General features: G+C 41.2%; 1 protein-coding gene across 1 annotated transcript in view; it reads left to right on the forward strand.

The window, feature by feature from the left end:
- Positions 1-1,358: 1,358 nt before the first annotated feature.
- The window catches only part of si:ch211-132g1.7 (prostaglandin F2 receptor negative regulator), a 46,973-nt gene continuing 26,280 nt past the window's right edge, over positions 1,359-22,051 (forward strand). Inside the window, exons 1-5 of the mRNA XM_034151075.1 lie at positions 1,359-1,671; positions 6,233-6,345; positions 8,337-8,595; positions 13,003-13,410; positions 14,943-15,368. Coding sequence (XP_034006966.1) covers positions 1,620-1,671; positions 6,233-6,345; positions 8,337-8,595; positions 13,003-13,410; positions 14,943-15,368 — 1,258 coding nt within the window. The 5' untranslated portion in view covers positions 1,359-1,619. The remainder of the gene's footprint in view (positions 1,672-6,232; positions 6,346-8,336; positions 8,596-13,002; positions 13,411-14,942; positions 15,369-22,051) is intronic.

A 22,051-nucleotide genomic window follows, 5' to 3' on the forward strand; every position in this document is an offset into this window, starting at 1 on the left:
GTGAAGAACTGAATTAAGTCTATTCAATTGTTTTTAATTAATTTTAAAGCAAGTCTAAAGAGGAGAACATATTTAAGGTGAGTGGATTAAGATTTAGTGCCAGGAATACAGGACTATGGTTAATGAGTGATAGGGGAGTAGGTCAATGAGATAACACTATCCTGTGTGTGTGTGTGTGTGTGTCAGTTTAAACAGGCGTCACCTTTGAGACCACATGCAGTACTAGACTTGATTCCCATTGGCCACACACACACACACACACACAAACACCTTTTAAAAATAGGACATTCAAATGTATCACAGCAGATGACCCTCGAAGTTTTAACCTTTGACCCCGACCAGGTTACAGACCCAAACTCCTCTCCTTCTGGCTGGCCGGTGATCTTTGACCTGCACGGTGTGTCTGTGTAAATACACACACATACACACACACACACACACACACACACACACACACACACACACACCTGCTACAGACAGCAGGCATGTGTCAGCGACAGGTCTGTCAAAAGGGCAGGAAATATAAAAAAAGTGTGACATATACATATCGTTAAACAACAGTTAAAACAGCATAGTTAGGAATTAGCTTAGCTTAGCATAAAGACTGGAAACAGAGGCAAACTGCTAGCATTACACTGAAGCTAAAGCCGAATACTGTAGGTATTAAAATAAAGTACCAAAAGAAAAGTACTATTTATGGACAATGGCCCATTTCAGAAGAATATCTATAGTTTTTTAATTATTGATGCATTCATGTTTTCATTACTTTAATATTGCAGCTGGTAAACGTGGACCTTATCTGCATTTCTTGGGAGTTTTCTTAGTAATAAGATATACTTTAGGATTACATTTGTGAATCTGCAAGGTGGCTAAAGTTATATTTAAATAATGTAGTTATTAGTTAGTTATACAATATTTGCCTCTGAGATGAGTAAAAGTATAAAGTAGCATGCACAATTATTTCACATTTTACTTTATTTTAGCACATGGCAATTCAAAGTGCACTTGGAAAAACATTAAAAGCATTAGACATAGTGCAAAAGAAACACTGTGAATTGAAAAAAACGCCAAGAAAAGACACATTCAAAAAGATAGAATGAGACAGTTAAAAAATACAAAAAATGTAAGTTGTAGTGCAGTGTCAGTTTGAATAGTGATTAAATGCACTTAGATACATCCCATTTCTGTTGTTTATTAGGTCCATACACAAATACAGAGTGTAAAGCATCACATCAGAGGTGTTGCATGGACATGTCTGCAGCATGCACCTTGTGGCAGGATATTATCGATCAGGGAGTCTCTCTCCACCTGGGACCTCCCTGCTCCACCACTCCTCCTCCAGCCCGTCACCTAACTTCCGGCCACTCTCCCTCCCCTCCCAGCCTCCCTCACTATCAATCTCACCCTTATTCCCATGCACACGTTGAACCGGTTCAGTGTCAGTGTGTGGACCGTGTAAACACTACCTTTGGGATCCGTTTTTCTCTGGATTATAGTCGGTTTTTTTCTGCGGCTGCGCCCGGTGTGCGGTGCAGAGTTGAAGAGGACTGCTGTTACCCCACACGCAGGACAAAGAAAACGGGGGCAAATTAAGGGGGAAAAGACAGAAGAAAAAAGGAATGAAAATGGATAAGTGTCTCCTCATGGTGGTCGTCGGTGTTTTAATGCTCGGTAAGAAACGCTTCTCTGCTTCACTGCTGATTGCTAATTAACTCTCCAGCCAGGAGTGCCAAACTGTGTTTCGAAATATGTTAATTTAATCATTACTAGTATGTCTGCAAACGTAAATGTATTTTAAAGGATCAATTTAAGCATTTTTTATATCTTTAACATCCATTAACCAGTTCGGCATATATCCAATCCACTAAGCAGCATTTCATTTCTTTTAATTTACACATTTTGTACTGGTTCTCACCGCTAGCCGCTTCAACCTACCGTGTATTTGGATTCAGGGCTGCAACAAGCGAAGAGGTTCAACAAGTTCAAATTTAAGTGATTCATTGGTTTCTCCTGGTTTGTCTGATAATGCCGAATTGAAAAATGAATCCAATTCATCTAGAAAAATCAATAATTCAGGTTGTCAGAGATGTCTGCATGTAATGACAAGCAAAAAAGCTAAAATGGTATATTAATAAAGGGGGTTTGGTGCGAGGATTCTTGGTAGCTTCCCCCATAACTGCCTCACCGTGTTAAAACTGCTCTAAAATTATGTTTAGCTAATTTATTAACCTAATTTCGACAATTGACTTGCTATTCACCTAGCTTTATGTTAATTAAAACACATGAGGGAGAAAACATGGAGGGGAAAACTCCCTTTTCTCAATTAACTAAAGATTTCTGTTGTGAGGAGATTAATGTAGTGGAGAAATGGTACATAAAACACTTTTTTAGGGGAGAAAACAGTCCACGTTTTCAGTCTCAGTGCTATTAAACCTCTCTATAACCAAGAAGACTGAACTTCCATTAAAACCATCATGAGGTGACCAGCTCTGACAAGGTCCCATTAGCCCACTGGGATGTCAAACTGTGCTGGCCACCACGAGTAGCCTTATTATTTCCCATGCATGCATACTAGAGTTAAACCAGGCTGACTAATTATCCAGCAGGTTTGAACCAAAGGGCCACAATGCTTAGTCATTAGGCTGTTTTCTCCACGTTCAGGGACATCCCAGGGCTTGTTCACTGGTTTACCTCAGGGCCAAATCAGGCTTAACAGGCTCACAAATACTGAAGTTGCCATGTGTTTTTGAGGTAATGCCATAGGCTCTCCTGTGTATAGTGTGTGTGTGTGTGTGTGTGTGTGTGTGTGTCAGAAAGAGGGCCTTGGCTTAAATTAGTGCAGTGTAAGATGATCAAATGTCACCACCAGCACTCCTGTGGTGTGTGTTTCTGTAGGTGTGTGTGACGCTGCAGATTGAAAAGAGGCCATATTGTACTTCCCTTCACATGGTTTATTTCAACATATTGATGACCTGTTCTATGACGTATCTGCCTTCACCATTTTAGTTTTTGGAGATATTAACACAAACCCTACACAAATGCATACTGCCAGCTCCCAGCCATAAGTAACCTTTACAGTGAAAAGAAGATGAGAGTTATGGCTTGCAGCACATATTTTGCCCTTTATATATCATAAGTATTGCATGATATCATATTGCAGAAGAGGTGTAGAGCTGCAAACATTAACCATTAGTTGTAAACTACTAAACTAGTCTGCACATTATCATACTTTGATCCATTAATCAGTTCAACACGTATTCTATGAATAAATATGCATGTATTTTTCTGATTTCTATACTACTGTATAAGAGTAAACTGAATACCTTTTACCTCAAATATCTCCCTCCTAACTTAATGTATGTCTCAACTCATAATAGACTGGGACAGGCAAGTGGGGACCACCATGGTTTACTGTGATAGGTCAAATTACCTGTCAGTCAAGCAAAAACAGCCCTTGTATACTTATTTAAGGGAAAGGAAAAATAAGAAATGTCCTAGTTTTTGAAGGTTGTTTTTTGTAGAGATTAAACGTCAACATACTGTATGACATTTTAGCAAGCTTAAAATGCTGGTAGACAGATTTTCTTTGTTAACCTTTAGATAGCCAGGCTGTTTTCCTGTCCTTATGCTAAGCTAAGCTAAGTCTCTCGTGGATGCAGCTAGATATTTACTGCACTGGGTTTCAGATTCAGATGTAACAGTGCTATCAATCCTCTCATCAGAAGAGAAATGGCAGCAGGACCGTTGCCCCTCTGGCGCTCCACACAAACCCATCCAGAAAATGTCACTCTGTCCAATTATTTTTAGATTTTTGACTTGATTATTGAACTTTCTGATGGCTTGAGGCTCTACTGGCTGCAGTATGCCTTCAAGGAGAGACAGCAAATCTTATTTTTAGTGATGAATGGCGCTATAGCACCTCTCCCACACACACATACAGCCTCTTTACGCTGGTCATTTTGTGATATGACACTGCAGAAATCCTCAGTGCACAGGAAAGACGGAGAGAAAGTCTTCAAACTGGATTTTCTCGAGTTGAATGAATCACTTTCTCTTATCAGCATGAGTAATGGCAACAACCTCAATGGAAGAATTTGAAGTGTTTGACGTCATAAAGCTCGCAACTGTTAAATGATTCATTGATTTAACTGTTGCAATAACATTGTGGCTGTCGGAAGACTCTGGTTTGTGTGATATTAAGTCATAGACACACACAATAAGTCTTTTATGCTATCTATAACATTGTGCCTTCACTAAAGCAGAGAAAAGCTTCACGTAACACCAGGCCGACTGCCAGAAACTCAAGTATTGATGGACTCTTTCAAGTATTGATGGATAACACACACACAGGACTCGGTTTTGAAGCAATTTATTTTTATATACCGAAGCTGAGCCACTTTCATTTCTGTTTAAAAGGACCAAGGAAGACGAGATTATAATTATTTTTTACTACAAAGCCCCTTCTTGTTTTGAAGACCGTTTGATGTGATGTCTTACAGAAAGAGAGAGTCATACGAGACCTTAATAAAACTCACTAACATTTTCAATTTCTTGAACATTTCTAAGTGTATAAAAAAACATCCAGACAACTGTTATTTTTGCTGTAATGCATATATCATAGGAGTATCATAATGAAAGTCAATAATAGTTTGCTTTCTTTGAGCTAAACGCACTTCTTTATTTCATTTAAATAAAAAGTACCTAGGGTTTGGTTGGACCTATTTTTAGGAAAGTGTTCAGTGTGCTCAGCAATTACTTGATGTGGTACTGGTCTTGACATTGACATCAGGACCCTGCAGTCTTTTTTTAGCTGCAGTCCATTTACCCTTCAGCTGATCTGAGAGCAGACGTCAGGGTCAGGGGTTATGCTTTTTTGTTTTTCAGCCTGATCCGTCAGCAAAGTGTCAAACAGTGAGACTCTCTGCTGGGTCTCGACATGCTTCAGCTGGAATGCCTCTGACGGAGGAGGAATGTGAACCAGGTGGTTTGATCCTCTCTGACGCCGTACCTGAACCACTTTCATAAACAAATGAGGCTAAATTAGAGAGTGACTGATTTATAAACCTCGATCACTCGCTGCTGGTTTCTGCTTCTGCTGGAGTGCTGACAGCAGGTCGGTGTTTCCTGCCAAACAAAATTATGTGGGCAGGAGAGTGTGTGTGCGGAAATAATAAATCCAGAATGCAGTCTGGGGTTGAGCAGCAGCATCATCAATACTATTCAACTGTGCACAGGTTGCAACAAGCCCCGTCTGTATGTATGTGTGTGTGATGGTTTCTGTTTTGCATGTTGAAACAGGGCTGTTGTGCCAAGACACCCTTAGGAACTAAATTGCTTTTTTCCCCCTAACTGAAATATCTTTAAAACCCATTTTTAATGAAGAAAATGTCAGTTTTTGAGGCTTTAAAATGTAGAAACTTCCTGTTTATTGTTTTGTATTGTTATAAATGGTATCTTTTGGTCTTGGACTGGAGAAATTGGCAATTTTAATGACATTGGCTTTGACTAATGAGCGATGCAATGGATATTTTATAGACCAAACGATTGATTAAGAAAATTATGTTCAGATTAATTGATGGGGAAAATATTCCTTAATTGAAACTAGTAATCCATCTACGTTTTGATCAGCTTTTTTCACACCATCCCTGAACATCAAATATATGAACATTACATTACATGTCACTGGTTAAACACTTTTATCCAAAGCGACTTACATACATTCAGTACTGTGGACAATCTCCACAGGAGCAATTTGGGGTGAAGTGTCTCAGGGACACAACGACATGCTGACTGCAGTGGGACTCGAACTTGCTATGATTCAAAGTTCAGCGTACTAAATTCAGCGCACAATCCCACTGAGCCACAGCCTCCCTATGAACATTGGCCAAAGAAGCATTCGGCTTAATGACTAATAACAGACAGACTAAAGTAATGCCACCGTGTTATTGCATCAGACTGCTTCTAATACAGCAAACACATATTTCCCTCAGCAGATATCTGAGTGCAGCGCTTCACTCCATTTCAATGAGACTGATATGGTGTTCCACATTTTGCTTTGGATGTAATAAGTTTGTTGAGCATTGATTTTTCCCAGCCTTCAGAATAGAGATCAAAGAGGTTTTTCACACCGCCTCAAAAATCCAATCCAGCCCGGGCGCATTTGTCTGCTTTAAAATGAATTGTGCTAAAACAAACTTCCTTTATTAAAAGATAACTCTCTCCATCTCTGCAGGTGGGTGTTCGGCCCGGATGGTGACGGTTTCTCCGGGTCCTTTAATTCGGGTGGAGGGTCAGCCGGTCTCCATCAGATGTGAGGTCGCTGAATACAGCGGGCCTAGAGAGCAGGTGAGTGTCATAATAATAGGGATTTCTTTGTAATTGAAATCTTTATTGTCACATGGCAATAACATTACCATCATGTAACAAAAGGCCAGCAAGGCAATACAATAAAATAAAAGGGTAGGGATATGTCTTATTATATTCTTGAAGATACATGTATCTATTAGGGATGGGAACGATTAATCGAATATTCGAAATTATTCAGGTATTCGAATATGAGAATATGAGAATATGAATAATTTTTTTTTTTTTTTGGGAGGGGTGCCTAAGTTGATTACATATTATCAAATGGAATAATTCAATGTATACGACAGTGCCATAGCTAAATGTGTTAGGTCTAAAGGTGTGTTTTGCTCCGCTCACCGGTCCCTCACTGATCTCTCTCTCTCGCGTCCGGTTATACTTCACTCGCGTTTATGTCCAAATCCATCAGATCTAGCTAGTTCTAGCTAATGATATGGCTGCTGCCCCTCCCTACACGCAGATCACGCACACTCAAACCTCATCTTATGCCCAAATTCCAGCTGAGAGGGTCTTCTCTACAGCTGGCCTGATTGTGAATCGCCTCCGCACCCACCTCTCCCCTGAGTAGACATGCTCATATTCTTAAACAAGAATGAGTATTGAATAGCTGCATTCTGTGCATAGACACTGCTATAGGTTGTTGATCTCTGTTGTGATGGGGTTGCGTTACCCTAACCCGTTATGTTGTTCGTGTATGATCCCTCTTTCATTTAAAAACCAAGTTATGTTTTAAGCATGAAAGCTGTAGGCCTATAGCTGTCAACTGTTCAAACTGTGACCACCAGTTCAATACATTTGACAGATTCGACTTGGTTTCTATACTTATTTGAACATGTATTTATTTATTTTTCTAAATTAAATATATATATATTTTTCTTTTATAGGATATGTACATTTCGGTTAATCGGTTAACCGTTTTTTTGGGGGACGAATATTCGAATATACATTTGCTTTCAAATTCCCATCCCTAGTATCTATGAGCTATTGTTCCAGTCAAATGTCTTTTGTTTTGAGTCTTGTATCGAGTCCCTTTTCCCACTTTCTGTTGAGTTTCCATCAAAAAGATTTCTTCCACAATTGTTACCCATTGGTTTTTCGTTGGCGGTGCTTCCTTACCCCAATTCCTACTGATAGCTTTCTGATTTTTATCTCTTTTACTTTTATCTTGTCCTATATTATCTCTGGAAAAAAACAAAGTGTTCTCCATCTGTGTCTCTCTAGATATTTTAATAAACCTATTCATTGTTACAGAGTTATTTCCTAAAACACCTGCGGTTAGATTTATGTTTTACATTGCGTATAGTACAAATGTGTGCATAGTGCTACTCAAGTTTTTTTTAGACCTTTTATCTGGCTTTTATGTCCCAGAATTCCCTGCAATTAGTGAGCATTTTAATAATCCTGTGAGTTTGAGTATGGCTTGTTTTAGTATTCTGTTTTAAAGCACATGGAGGGAGCTGAAAAAGGACGATGAAAGAGACCTTTTGTATTAAACATGGAAATCTGGCCACTTGTTTTCAGAGGAAAAACCACGGGAAGAAGGGTTACAAATCTTCTGAAGAGCATTCTCTAATAATATAGTATTATTTATTGTCAAAAACAACACCTCTCTGCTACTACAATAATGTAGTATACACTTCATACAATATGATCAAGTCCCCTAAGCTTACCATGTTATCTTGATATTCTTTTCCCCCCTTAATTGTTATTATTTATGACTATGCATGTTTTCTTGTTGTCTGCTGTACTTAGTGTTTTGGTCTTGTCAATTATTATATGTATTGGTTTTGCACGATGACCAGTATGTGTACGCTGTCTCATTTTCGACGCAGAAAGATTGTAAGACATCGAGTATGTAAATGTGATGCAATTCTGTATGTTTGTTCTTATGATGTCCAAATAAAAAATAAGTTAAATAAAAAAAACACCTCTCCCTCCTCTTAGTCAACATGTTCTCCCTCTCTGCTCTGCAGGACTTCGAGTGGATGATGACCAGGGTGACAATCGGGACGAGGATAAAGATAATCTCCACGTTCGACGCCGGGTACTCCGACCCGTCGCTCAGCCAACGCGTCGCATCCGGAGACATTTCGGTGGAGCGTCTCCTTGACTACCAGGTGGAGCTGAAGATCGCCGAGGTGAAGACGACGGATGCCGGTTTCTACTGGTGTCAAACGCCGAGCACCGACTCTGTGATCAGCGGAAACTACGAGGCTCTGGTCCAACTCACTGGTACAGGGTTCAAGATTCAATTCAAGGCTTGTGTGTGTGTGTGTGTGTGTGTGTGTGTGTGTGTGTGTGTGTGTGTGTGTGTGTGTGGTGTGTGTGATGTGTGTGTGTGGTGTGTGTGTGGTGTGTGTGTGTGTGTGTGGTGTGTGTGTGTGTGTGTGTGTGTGTGTGTGTGTGTGTGTGTGTGTGTGTGTGTGTGTGTGTGTGTGTGTGTGTGTGGTGTGTGTAGTGTGGTGTGTGTGTGTGTGTGTGTGTGTGTGTGTGTGTGTAGTGTGTGTGTGTGTGTGTGTGTGTGTGTGTGTGTGTGTGTGTGATGTGTGTGTGTGGTGTGTGTGTGTGTGTGTGTGTGTGTGGTGTGTGTGTGTGTGTGTGTAGTGTGTGGTGTGTGTGTGTGTGTGTGTGTGTGTGTGTGTGTGTGTGTGTGTGTGTGTGTGTGTGTGTGTGTGTGTGTGTACTGATCATGTATCTATCCTCCCTCTTACACACTCCCACTGGTTTTACACAATTACTGGCTTGTAATTTGGCTTTTTTTACACACACACGCTATGAATACCTCTACACACTCGAGTTAGGGAGCAGATGTCGGGTGGGAGAAGTTGGCGAGTGTCAAATGAGGTCCAGGGAGAACGAGAGGTTTGATAATGAGTGGAAAATCTGCCTTTAACGACCTTAATTCTTGCTAATGTAACCACAGAAATTAAGATTTTAGGAAATGTTGCAGTCTTACTAAACCTTTACATCAACAAATCATGTTCCATTCACAAAATAAGGTTATAATGTTATCCCGTATCCAAGATAATACTTAGAGAGCACCTTCGCTTGAGTAGAAAACTAACTAAAATAACTCTGATATTGTATTCAGCTCATAATGAGAGCAGCACAGCAGGGAGGAAACATAATGAAATCCTCTGCATGCAAAACATCAACGATAATGGGATTACACTCAAAACAAAAACCTGTTCAACAAGAACGTAACTGTCCGGACAAGTCATCCATTTAAATGTAAACAAGTACGGAGATAATAAAGCCACGGATATGAGAGTAGTGATTTCTATTAACCTATTTGAGTTTTTTCTAATCTCTTTTATTACACGGCTTAGTTACTTAGAATACTCAATTCTGATTGGTCAATTTGGACATTCCAGAGGTTGTTCATTTTCGATAACAGACCGTTGCTAAGGAAAACAGACTGTCGCTAAGGAGGATAAAGGAACTGTGTGCAGTCATATCAATCCGCCGAAAGAAGTCCCTCAGAAAACACAGTGGAGTACTTTTTTTGATTATATTACAGTTTTTGAGTAAAAAAAAAAAAACCATAGCAAACTATTTTCAGCCTCGAAGCACAACATAGCGCCCTCGTTTATTTAACTAATGATCGTCTCTGTTTACTGGTATCCAATAAACAATGGAGGGGGGGGGGATTTACAAGCGTGCCAACATGTATATGGTCTTTTATTGGTGTCTGAGACCTCAATAACGATAAGAGGAAACAGCTTTCTAAATGTCTAGAAAACAAAGAATGATTGTATTAAAAGTGAGTTAGTGAAAGCTAAGGGTGTAAGTATTAAGATTGCGTATAATCAAATGTCCTATATTTTAAGATTTTATCTCACAGCTTCCCTCCATATTTCTAAATATGTCCTATCCAGGTATTTTACCTTCTTATTAAAGGGTCTACTTTGGCAGACAGAAACAATGTTCCAGTTGCTTCAGAGTCAGACCTCGCTGTGTACAATTTTAATTTGGACTATTTTCTGACACAGAAACAGAGGCAACGAGAGAGAAAACCCCTATTCAGCATTTTCCTTTGAATTAAATTGAGTTTTTCGCTTCCAGTCCACTTCTTTTTGGCGACTATTGCTTCAAATCCTCGGTCCCAAACGCATATCTAAAAAAAGGGATTGCAATAGGAGGGGTTTCAGGAGGATTTTTATAACATGAGTCCAAATGTAGGAGATGTAGTCACATGACAGCAGGTTATTTAGCTCCATAATGCCTCATCATGTTCGGCTGCCTCCCTGCACGGCTCCCCAGACACCTTGTTAAATTTAGACCTGAATTAACGAGGCAGCGTGTTTATGTGCCACGGAGATCCTAACGTTCATATGTACGGCATATGTGTTAGTGAGCAGTGTGTGTGTGTGTGTGAAGCAGACAGTCATTAACAAACTTGACAAGTCAGATTTGTTGCTGGAGGGGCAATACCAGTCCAGACACACACTCTCTCGCACTCACACACACACACACACACACACACACACTCTCTCTCACACACACACTCTCCCTCGCACACACACTCTCTCACACACACACACACACACACACACACACACACACACACACACACACACACACACACACACACACACACACACACACACACACACACTGCCCCACTGAGGCTGTTTGGTTATGTAAGACACAGTGAAATACAGGAGTTTGGAAACTCCTCTCAGGCTCGTTTTAATTGATGGAGCAAAGCACAGATCATGGTTTTCTGCCACAGACCCTCGCTTCTCTGCAGCTCGGGCACTTCCTGTCCGGTGCTGTCCTGTTCTGTCCGCTCTGCATGGCTAGAGCGATGTCGGAAGATGATGTCCCGGCTCTTCATCCCGCCTACAGATCTCCGATTGGTCCACAGGGACAGATAAGCCTCGTTCATATCATAAAAAGTCCTTAAAATATCCTTAAAATCTCTTAAAAGGCATTTGTATAGGATTGTATTTATTTCCCTCTTGGCATTGCAATAAAAAAAATGTCATAAGAACTGAAGGATCTGGGTTCAAAGGGTTATATGACGAAACACTTCTTAAGATGTGATGAATGAGGTGAAATTTGATGATTTCCTAAAGAATTTCAGTTGATTTCCTCCAAATGTGACCCGGTGGCTCACACATTCCTGCCTGCTTTAACACCACGTGAGTCATAGTTAAGTACACTAAGTAAGAGCTATCTATATTACTCACATCCTGTCTGTGTATCCTCAATATGAGCCTGTAGATAAAGATACATGCGTACTCTACCTAAAACACTCTATTTAAACCAAAATGAAGGTTTATTTACCACCTAAAGTTGAGAAGAACAGTCCTTTTTGCTTTCTGAACGCTTCTAAAAAGTCAGTCTTTCCCACAGGATGTGATGCGACATGATTGCAATTCCCGTAATGCACTGCTCTGACTCCTCAGTCCCAGCCATCTGCCACTTCTTGGATTCATTTTTAACACTGCTTACAAAAAGGATTATTCACCTTATTTATGTCAAAAATATTTTGGCGAGAGTTTAAAGCTATCGTACCTTTTTCAAATGTGAATTTAGTGTTGGAAGGTTTATATTAAATAAATACAACACCTGCAGTCAGTTTAGCATATGTAGACACACCCTAGAATTGGCTCAGATTATCACAATAAATTGCTGGAGATGATAAACCGGAGCCTGTAATCTTGTTATTGTTATTAACCCCCCCGTGTTGCACTGCCATCCATCAAATCATCTAATGTCTGCTGCTTCCCTTTCCCGTTGTGAAAAGCAGAGGTGAAACTCATTTTTAGTGCCGTTGTTATGGATGCATTCGAAGGAGAAGTCGTGCTCCCAGCAGGAGTTCCCCATTTTTTAATTTCCTCTCACACAGTGACTCATCAGCCTTCAGTGTGCGTCACAACAAGAGGAGAAACACAGCCATGGTTATACAAATCTGTTGGGACGTGCTCCAGGAAGGGTTGAGTATCAGAACAACACCAAGGCCAGAGTGAGAGAAAGGAGGATAATCTGAGGGAAATAAAGTGTACTCAGTCATTAACCTCAACAAACAGTCGTCTGGGTGCGTTTCATTCGCTCACAATCACACATTTACAGTCTTATCTGGAGCGGTTTGTTTGTTCTAACTCAGCCAGAGTACAGGAGGTAACCATAACTAAAAGTACAATCAAAATGTGGCTTCTTGTTGGTTGGTGGTGTTATAGCAGCAACAGAATCAGAGGGAAACACAGAGAGCACCTGAGAATACATAATTGTTATTTGCGTATTCCTAATATGTTTGTCGTGGCTTCCTTCCTTGTTTTTCTTTCCACTAGACGCCTTAAACAGACATTTTTAACTAGTTTTCTTTCCTTTATAGTACTTACAGTTGAAGAGTTGCTTGGCCTTCGAAGGTTTGGATGCGATTTGTTTGCTCAAAATAAAATATCAAACTTTGACACGTGCAACAAAGAAATTAGGCATTTATAACTTAATAACTTAAAGTGTAATTGGACGGTTAAAAACTGTTCCGTCTTTCTAGCAGGTTTCCCCATCACTGTCACTTAAGAGAGGCGCCGTGGGAATTGTAGTCTTTTATAGTGTGTTGACTACAAACGTCACAATTATAAAAAAAATACTGGCTCTAACAATGTTTGTGTCTCTTTTCACCGCCAGTGATCCCCAACACCCTCCAGGTCTCCCCTCTGACTCCGCCCCCAGTGGTCTCTGAAGGAAGTGACCTCACCCTCTCCTGTAACGTCACCCGGACCCTCACCCACCCCACCTACCTGTCCGTCACCTGGTCCGTGAAGAGGGGTGCCACCTCCGAGGACATTTTGGCATTTGGCCCTCAGGGGGACGTCGTCACGGGGGCCAAGTACGCCCGACGATACGCCGACGGAGGCATCCGATTGGTTCCCGGGAAGAACGGAGTGTTTGAGCTGGTGATTTCCAGAGTGACGTCGACTGACGAGGGGATTTACGAGTGCAACGGCACCGAGTGGACGCACGAGGACGGAGGGAACTGGATACAAATCGTGGAGAGCATGAAAGAGATGGGAACTGTGGCTGTGACCCCGACAGGTACGGAAAGCAAATCTGTGATATTAGCAGGATAACACGTGTTCACTCTCTCAGCTCTGTCTCATACAAGCGTTCCCTTTTATGGTGTTGTTTACAAGTGTTTACACTGGAGGGTTAAACATGGAGGACAGAGCAGGCAAAGACACTTAAGAGGGACAGTTAAGTCCTCAAAGTATCTTTTAGCTATGGTAGTGGAAGTATGTTATAGACACACAACAGGGAGACTTAACTCATGTTAGATTGGGTCTGTCACTTGCATGATTAGCAAGCAGCTTTCACATTGATACTACATTAGCATCATTAACACATCTGGATTTAAATTTTCTAAAAATAGTCCAACATGACATGAAAGCAGATCTCCCAAAGTAAGCTCCTCTCCGACAGGTGTTTTGACGTGTCGGTGACGTTCAGCTGTAGTTTATCTTAGCCTTATCTCGGTAGCTAATAACAAATGGCAACAGGTGGTTAATCCAGGCTTCAAAGGCTCTCTTTAACTCCAGGACCCCCTAAGATTTTGAAATTGTTCAAATAAAACCCCATGTGTCTATCAGTTGTGTCAAACGTGGAGTTCATTATGAAGGGTAGAGGGTAGAATACATATGTTATCCCTGGAGTTTGTAGATATCTACCCTAAAGGTTTAATTGTAGATACAATAAGTTAGTATCCTGTGAAGGATGTGAAGGAATTCTGGGAGAAAAGGCAGGATTTAGAGAGAGGAGGGACGTGGGAGAGTTGCCTCTCTTTTATTTGACGGCATCCTCTCCTCTGTGAGACTTCACTTCGCTGCATCCCAGGAGGCTCGTGACCCCTTCACTGTCAGTCTCTCTGTCTTATTCTGTCCTCAGAGAGGCCCCTACACACACACACACACACACACACACACACACTCATTCACATTCATTCACTGTGGTTGCTGTGGTCACCATATCTTATATCTTTCTGGGCTACCTACCATATCCTCTTTAAGTGCTATAAAACACCCAGTGGTTTGTAATGAAACCAGAGAGCAGCAGCACACACACACACACACACACACACACACACACACACACGTACACAGGTCCATTGTGTGCCAGACAGTCCATATTGACTTACTGACTTGAGTAAAGAGGATGAGAAAAGTCAAACAGAGCGAGCTTTATGTCTTTTGTCCTTCTCCAGACACCATACAGAGACACATACCCAGGTTGTTACTGGAGATAAGGTCCAAAGCCCCTGATGCACAGAGAGACACATTTTAATGGATATATTCTGAGTAGAAAGTTCTTAAGCACACTACTGAGAGGATGCACAAGTTTAAATTACATTCCCAAAGATATTGAAGTGACTGTTATTTTGTATATATTGAGTGTTGTGCTTTGTGCATGTGTATAAATGTGTCTGTTGATTGTGTATATATAGGATACATATTTGTAATATATATATTTGTATTCGGGATTGTGGGAAACTAAAGTTGACTTTGACTTGGAAAAAACATTTTCAAAAAAGCCCTATTGTTGAATTTTGTTTTATGTTTCTGTCCTCTCTCAAGGTCAGTCCCTCAGCGTGAAGGCTTCCTCCTCTTCCTCCTCTTCGTCTCTCCTCCTCACCCCCGGCGAGACGCTGACCCTCCTCTGCTCCGTCGCCGCGGACAACCTGCCCTCCGTCTCCCTGGAGGTGAGCTGGCTGGCGGACGGGCGCGACCTCATCACCATGGAGCGCAGCGGCGTAGTGATCTCCAACACCTCGTCCTCTGGAGGAGCGCTGGGGAACCGGGGGGAGGCGAGTCTGGAGAGGACGGGAGGAGGGGAGTACAGACTCGGGGTGAGGGGGGTCAGCGGGGAGGACGGGGGGGCGTACACCTGCCGAATCAGAGCCTTCATCGAGAAAGGAGGGAGGAGCTCTGGAGGAGGCGGGAGGTGGCACATGGCGGCGGAGAAAACATCCAGCGCCGTGACAGTGAAGGTGGCGCAGATCAGTGAGTAGAAGTTATTACACTCTTTGTTTCTCACTGTCAGAGCCACATTCCCATTCAATCCAACTTTATTTATATAGCACATTTAAAAACAACAGAGTTGACCAAAGTGCTGTACATCAATACATATATAAGAAAGCAGCATAAATACATTTAGACAAAACCGATAGGACAAAAAGAAACTAATGTAAAAGCACGAGACGATAAAACCATACTTATAGCCACAGACTGAAAACCCTCATATGTGATGTAAGAACATTTTAAAGGGGACCTATCATGCAAAATGCACTTTTTGATGTCTTTTACATAAATATGTGTCCCAGTGTGTCTGGGAACTCACGCAGCGTCAGAAAATAAAACCCTCTCTCTTTTCCTCCGTACCCAAACGGAGCTGATCCAGATTTGTGTCCGATATGACGTAATATCTGAAATGTGGACCCACGGCGCTATCAGAAACGTTGCTATCAGAAACAATGCCCGACTGTTTTGGACGTAATATGGTCGGTGTTTACATTAGCATCGCTAACACTCAGAGCTAACCTGTACTGGAGAGCATGTGTGTGAAGAAGCAGGAAATAAAAAGGAACTCACCTTGTGGTATAACCGGCAAGAGAGAAAGCCTTTGAGCTCCATACTGTTTCAGAAATAATCCTTGATAATCCATGATATGGCGTTTCATCACGGCAGTATTTAGTTTAGACAGTAGCTGCCGGGTCCCGCATGAGCTCAGACCCCTCCTTTTTTAAAGCTTTATACCCAAAATCAGCACTTTTGAAACAGGAAGTGAAATAGAGGGATATGAGGCATGGCTAGAATGGCTGATCTGTTTGGTGTTTTGAGCAAAACACTTCATAGACATGTTTTTTATATATTTCTATATATCTGAGACCTATGCTGTTGCCTAAAAACAGCATGATAGGTGACCTTTAAAACACAAGTAAATAGAAAACCCCAATTTAGAAAACACAGAGTGATACGTTTTATGCGTGGGGTGCAAAAGCACAGGAGAACAAGTAGGTCTAAGGGGGTGGGCGTGTCTATTGGATTTGGGTGGTGACATTTGAGGTTGTATCCGGTTACCTGCGCACTTTGTCTTAGATGGAGGGGGAGTGAGCTGGGGAACGAAACATTTTGTTGACCGCATACAGTACGCAATCGCATACTCGATATGGACTAGAAAACAATTGTGTTTCGTTTGCAAATAAAAGGTCAAACGCATACCAGTGGAAAGACTGTTTTCTTGCGCGTCAGACAATGTTTTTCTCTTGTTTAGTCACTTTTATTGGATTACTACATCCGCAACACTCACTTTAAAAAGATGATCAGTGTGGCGTAAAGACATGACATACTGGATTTTGTCGAGTTAGATTGACTTGTGCAGAGACAGTGAGCTCTTTGTGAAGTTGTGTACTTATTAAAGCCCTTTTGACCATCCTTTAGTGAAGACAGGTGTGTGTTCAGGGACAGTTGTGATGTCTGACGCAGTGTCGAAGCTCAAGGAGTGTTTCTGATGCAGAACTTCAGACTAATCTGCAGTCTGGAAGGGAAACTCTAATCCTCCAGTCAGCTGTTGACTCCTGCTGCGAGGACGATTGATTAGTCATGCCTGTCCTGCTCTCTGCTACCTCTGGGGATGTGTGTGTGTGTGTGTGTGTGTGTGTGTGTGTGCTGTAAATGTGTGTGTCATGCTCTGCTCCTGCCGGGGTGTCGGACTCAGTCGACACAGCTACAGTCCCTGCAGGGTGGGGGGTCTCTCTCTCTCTCTCTCACGGCCTTTCTAAATTTGACATCATGTCGGCTTGGCTTGCATGGTGATGTGTTGGATATGCAATTAGATAGGGAATTAGTCTCTTTTGCTCCTTCTAAATACATTTATTGTTAGATCAGGACGCTCAGTCACACTGGGGTTGTTCATGGTCTCTTTGAAGACACTCCCATTGTCTTTCTGAGACCTAGAATTGACTCACAACACTTTCTCTCATGGGAAATTGAAATGTGTTCGTATAGCCATATAAAAACAACTATAACACAACATGCATTTATACTAAAACTGCACCAAATTGCAGCTTATCTCACTTTACTGTATATAACACGTCTTTCTGGGAAGTAAAACCATTGCATGTCTCTGTAACGATGGTCAATTGAAAAGGTTTTGCTTGAATTCTGTTTCTACCAAGGCTTATTCTTCAGGTTTCATGTGATGCTGCCACTGTATGTGCTACCTAAAACCATCATATGTTTAAATTTTTTAGTGCATATATAGTGCAAACAGCTCCAGGGCTGCAGAGCTACTCACCTTAATAAGCACACATATTTGAACTGATTGTGAAAACATGCAACCTTCCTGTTGAGTCCAATTGTTAAACTTGAAGGTATTTTGACCAATACGCTATTTATATTGATGTTCTGTGTATTAAAGCAATACAATTAATTATAATTTCATCCAGTGAGCCCTTATTTAATGTAAAAATGTCTTGAACACCAAACCTTGGATACAAGCTTTGACAGAAATGAGCACTTGGTGATGAAGAGATTGAAGGAGCTGTTAATGAATAGGGTTTCTGACATAATGATAATAATGACTAAATAAACACTTATGTAATCGCTTATTACTGCTTTTGAGAATCCCCAGGAAGTTCTCTGGCAGATTGATTGGCTCAAAGTTTAATGTGAGCCTAAGCGCCAGAATAACAAATAATCATTATTGCCCTGCTTTTCTTTTTTGGGGTATAAAAGAGTTTTAATGGGAGTCCAGTTTGCTTTGGAGCGTCCTGGCATTGAGTTAAAAAACACCTCAAAGTCTTTTCTCCCTTTTTTTTTTTAAAGAGTTTGGACTGGACGGCTGCCACAGGAAACACAATCACTATGTGCAGAGATTTTAAATCAAAATCTGCCTCTTTCTCTCCATTATTTGTGTATTAAATGTTCAGAAAATCACATGAGGGAATACTTAATTTGACAAAGTGATCAATATAATCACAGAGTTGTATTTTAATCAGGTTTTAAATCCACTAAATCTCCCTTTTCTCAAAAACATAGACACCCACCACGCCCATTCTGTGGCATTGCAGGACGTGTTGACGGATATTTCATTTAATCGTATATTTGAATCGGGACAATGCACATTAATGAACACTTTAGACAAATAATGCTTCAAGTGTATGCCGGACATGGCAGTACACTATAGCAGCTACGACTTATTAAGTGCAAGAGAAGATACAAGCGCTACCTAAAATGCAAGAGGAGATACCCCTGTGTTAAAGTGCATTTGGCGGTGATTACATGTCTGTTTGTTTCTCAGCCATTCTTTGAGTTGACCTTTGAAACTATTGAGAGTGGGACAGTCCCGTATCTCAGTAGGGAGGCTGTTCCCCAAAGAGCTGCCTTTAATGGAAAGGACATTTAGTCCAAAAGTGGTCCGTCTACGTGGGCCTCACAGTCTCCTCTGGTTTCTGACCTAGTGCAGCGTCCAGTGTGTTTTCTGTGGATGAATTCCCCTAAGGGAGAGGGAGAGGGGGCCAGTCCATGTAAACATTTATAAGTAAAACACATACTTTTAAAAGACTTAAAATAGTCAAAACTTAAGAAATGGTGTTTATCAAGGATGGTGCAGTGGTGGTATGAATGTGGCTTTCTGTCAAACACCTGGATAGCTCTCTGTGGCACAAGCAAACGACCAGTTAGTCCAACAGTATTCAATGTGGGATAGAATCATTCAGTGGAGGGATGTGACATTCCTTCAGTGACTGACAGACTGTTCTATAAAGCTTTGATCACTTCCTCTTTCCTTGTTTTGTGTTTTTGTCGTGACTTCCCTGCCGTGCCAACAACTTCCTCTCCATTCAGTGTATTTAAAAGTTCTTAAACACAGAAATAGCCTTCATTTAACTTCAAGGTTACTTTTTATATGTCTTAACACACACACAGAGAACATATAGACGCAGAAAATGTAATTAAACAATATATACATGTACCCTTTTGACTCACACATGTATATATTTAACTGATTGTCCTATTTTTGTGAATTTTCTATATTTTATGAAAATGTATTTAAAAGATTTCTGAATCTGCACACGCATATAATGTTGTGCTTTTGTTGGCAGTCACATACCTGATGTATACACAGAAAGTGTGTACAGTATGAGCATGTCAGTGTAGTTTTTTTTCAATTATAGTGCAATTATTTGTTATTTTGTGCAAAACCAGCACTTAGGGGAAATCTGTATTCAGTGTAGTTTCAGAAAAACACAGTTTGCATTTTTCTCAGCTTTGTTGTGGTAACATTTCTAAAACAGCCCAATAGTTTTCCCCACCAGCGTGCCGTCATCACACACTTATATTTCCCATATCTTTCTCTCAAAGTTGAATAAAACCTAAAAACAAGTTGCCAGTAAAATGAGAAAACCTTGTGATTACCAGCGATAAAAAAAGTGTCTTGTTAGCACTCATCTTATATAGCTTGCATTGGACTCTTAGTTCTTGTTTTACACACACGCAGTGAAGACGTTTTGCAGAACTGACACCATTTCTTCCCATTTAATTAACCAGCGTACTTTCAGAATGAGGAACGAAAGCCCAATATGCAAAGTCTTTTGATAAATTGCCCTACACGACGGCTACATTGGTGAATAATAGTGGAAAATCACCCAGAACCACATCCAGTATGCTGAGTGTGTGTCTACATACATCCTGTCCTGTATGTCAGCCGCAGCCTTTAGTTAAAACAACAACCGTCCCTCGTAGATACACAGACGTTTCTGGAAGCCTTGAGGATCCATGTTACATTTTGAAATGTCAACCACACACACACACACACACACACACACACACACACACACACACACACACACACACACACACACACACACACACACACACACACACACAAAGTAGTTCGTTTTCGTGAGGGAACGGCTGAAATATCAATGAGCTTGATATAGTAGTTTCTGTTTGTGTGTGTGTGTGTACCTTGATGGTCTTCCTGCTTTTGTGTGTGTGTGTGTGGAAGGCTTTCAAAGAAATGAAAACGTAATGTAAAGCTTTCTCCTGAGACTAAATTCTGCACACACATGCATGATTCAAACACTATAGTGAGTGTGTGTGGTGTTTGTGTGTGTCCCACATTCTGAGGGTATGCGCCTGTTCTCGCTGGTGGAACTCCTACATTTTGGCCTGGGGGGTATACATTCCTTCATACTGCCTCTGCCGACACACACACACACACACACACACACACACACACACACACCATGAGAGCCACGTTTCCAATTGACAACCGCTCATATATTTTCTCCTCACTCCTCTTGCGTATGAGCCTAAACTTTGTGTGTGTGTGTGTGTGTTGTCCACCACCAGTCAGTTCCTATTCTATTGATGTGTGGCCTTGAGGTTGCCCACTCTTCCCACGATGCTTTGCCTACCAGGAAGCAAAAAAAAGTTGGGAACTTGTTTAGGATCTCCCCATGGCAAACACACACACACACACACACACACACACACACACACACACACACACACACACACACACACACACACACACACACACACAGAGGGTATAGTTCTCCTCACCCTTGGCTACACTTCCCCTGTGTCCGTGTTGTTGCGTCAGCTGGAATTGTTGTCAGTGGAGCTACTTCACTCAAAAAGGATTCCTTGTACTTCATGCAAGCTCATATTTTCATAGCTTAACTGAATATTTATGAACATATATTTATACAGTGTGCATTTTAATATTGTAGAAGTAGGGCTTTTTGCTCCTATTCTCTTCATATCAATGGCTGATCTAAGGGGGCTTCTTTCCGATCAACTTTTGTTATGTATTCATCTAAAAAGCACCTGTCCTTAAACGTATTTGACATGATAGTGAATGAGGAGGCTTTGTTTGCACACGCTGAACTCATGTCAGACAGCCTTAGTTTTTTACTAGCCTTGTTAATATTGGTAATCTTAAGACTAAGGGTTCGATTCCCTCTCATGCATACCCCCATTTCTCCTGATATGTGGTTATTTTGAGGGGGATTTCGATGATAGCGTCAGTCGAATGTAACTGTAATTCATACTGGATTTACTGAAGAACACGTGGCGTTTTCCTCCCAGAGGAGTCGGATTAGGACGCTTCCTGCAGCGTTTCAGCACTTTACTAAACTAAGGGAAAATCTGTCCTTCAGTGAGATATAACGCAGTGAATTCAAGGCGTCTGTGCATCGCCACAGGCTGGTTTTTCTGATGTTTAGTAGCCTTCACTCGGAAGACGTTGGCTTGATTTTCAAACCTTCTCATCTATTATTGGAGGAGTATTTATTATTTAGCCTAAATACATTTATATATTACACACTTTATCTTATTTTCCGTGTCGTATAAATGGCTTTGTCTGTCTAGGAAGTCATTGGTAAACCTGGCGTGTGTAGTGACAGATGACTGTAATCTGCCTGCACACACAGTAATCTGATTACATGTAGTCATAGCTGTAATGTAGGATGCAAATTGTACATCTGTTCAGTGTGTGTCAGCCAGTTCTCCTTCCTGGGAGACACACAGCGTGTTGACAGAGAACAGCTCGAGTGGCTTATTCATATCTGGTTTTTCTATCTCACACACACACACACACACACACACACACACACACACACACACACACATACACACACACACACACGAGCCTGCACACTCCTGTGAAACCAGAGTCT

Source organism: Trematomus bernacchii, unplaced genomic scaffold (genome assembly GCF_902827165.1).
Source record: "Trematomus bernacchii unplaced genomic scaffold, fTreBer1.1, whole genome shotgun sequence".
Classification (NCBI taxonomy): Eukaryota; Metazoa; Chordata; class Actinopteri; order Perciformes; family Nototheniidae; genus Trematomus; species Trematomus bernacchii.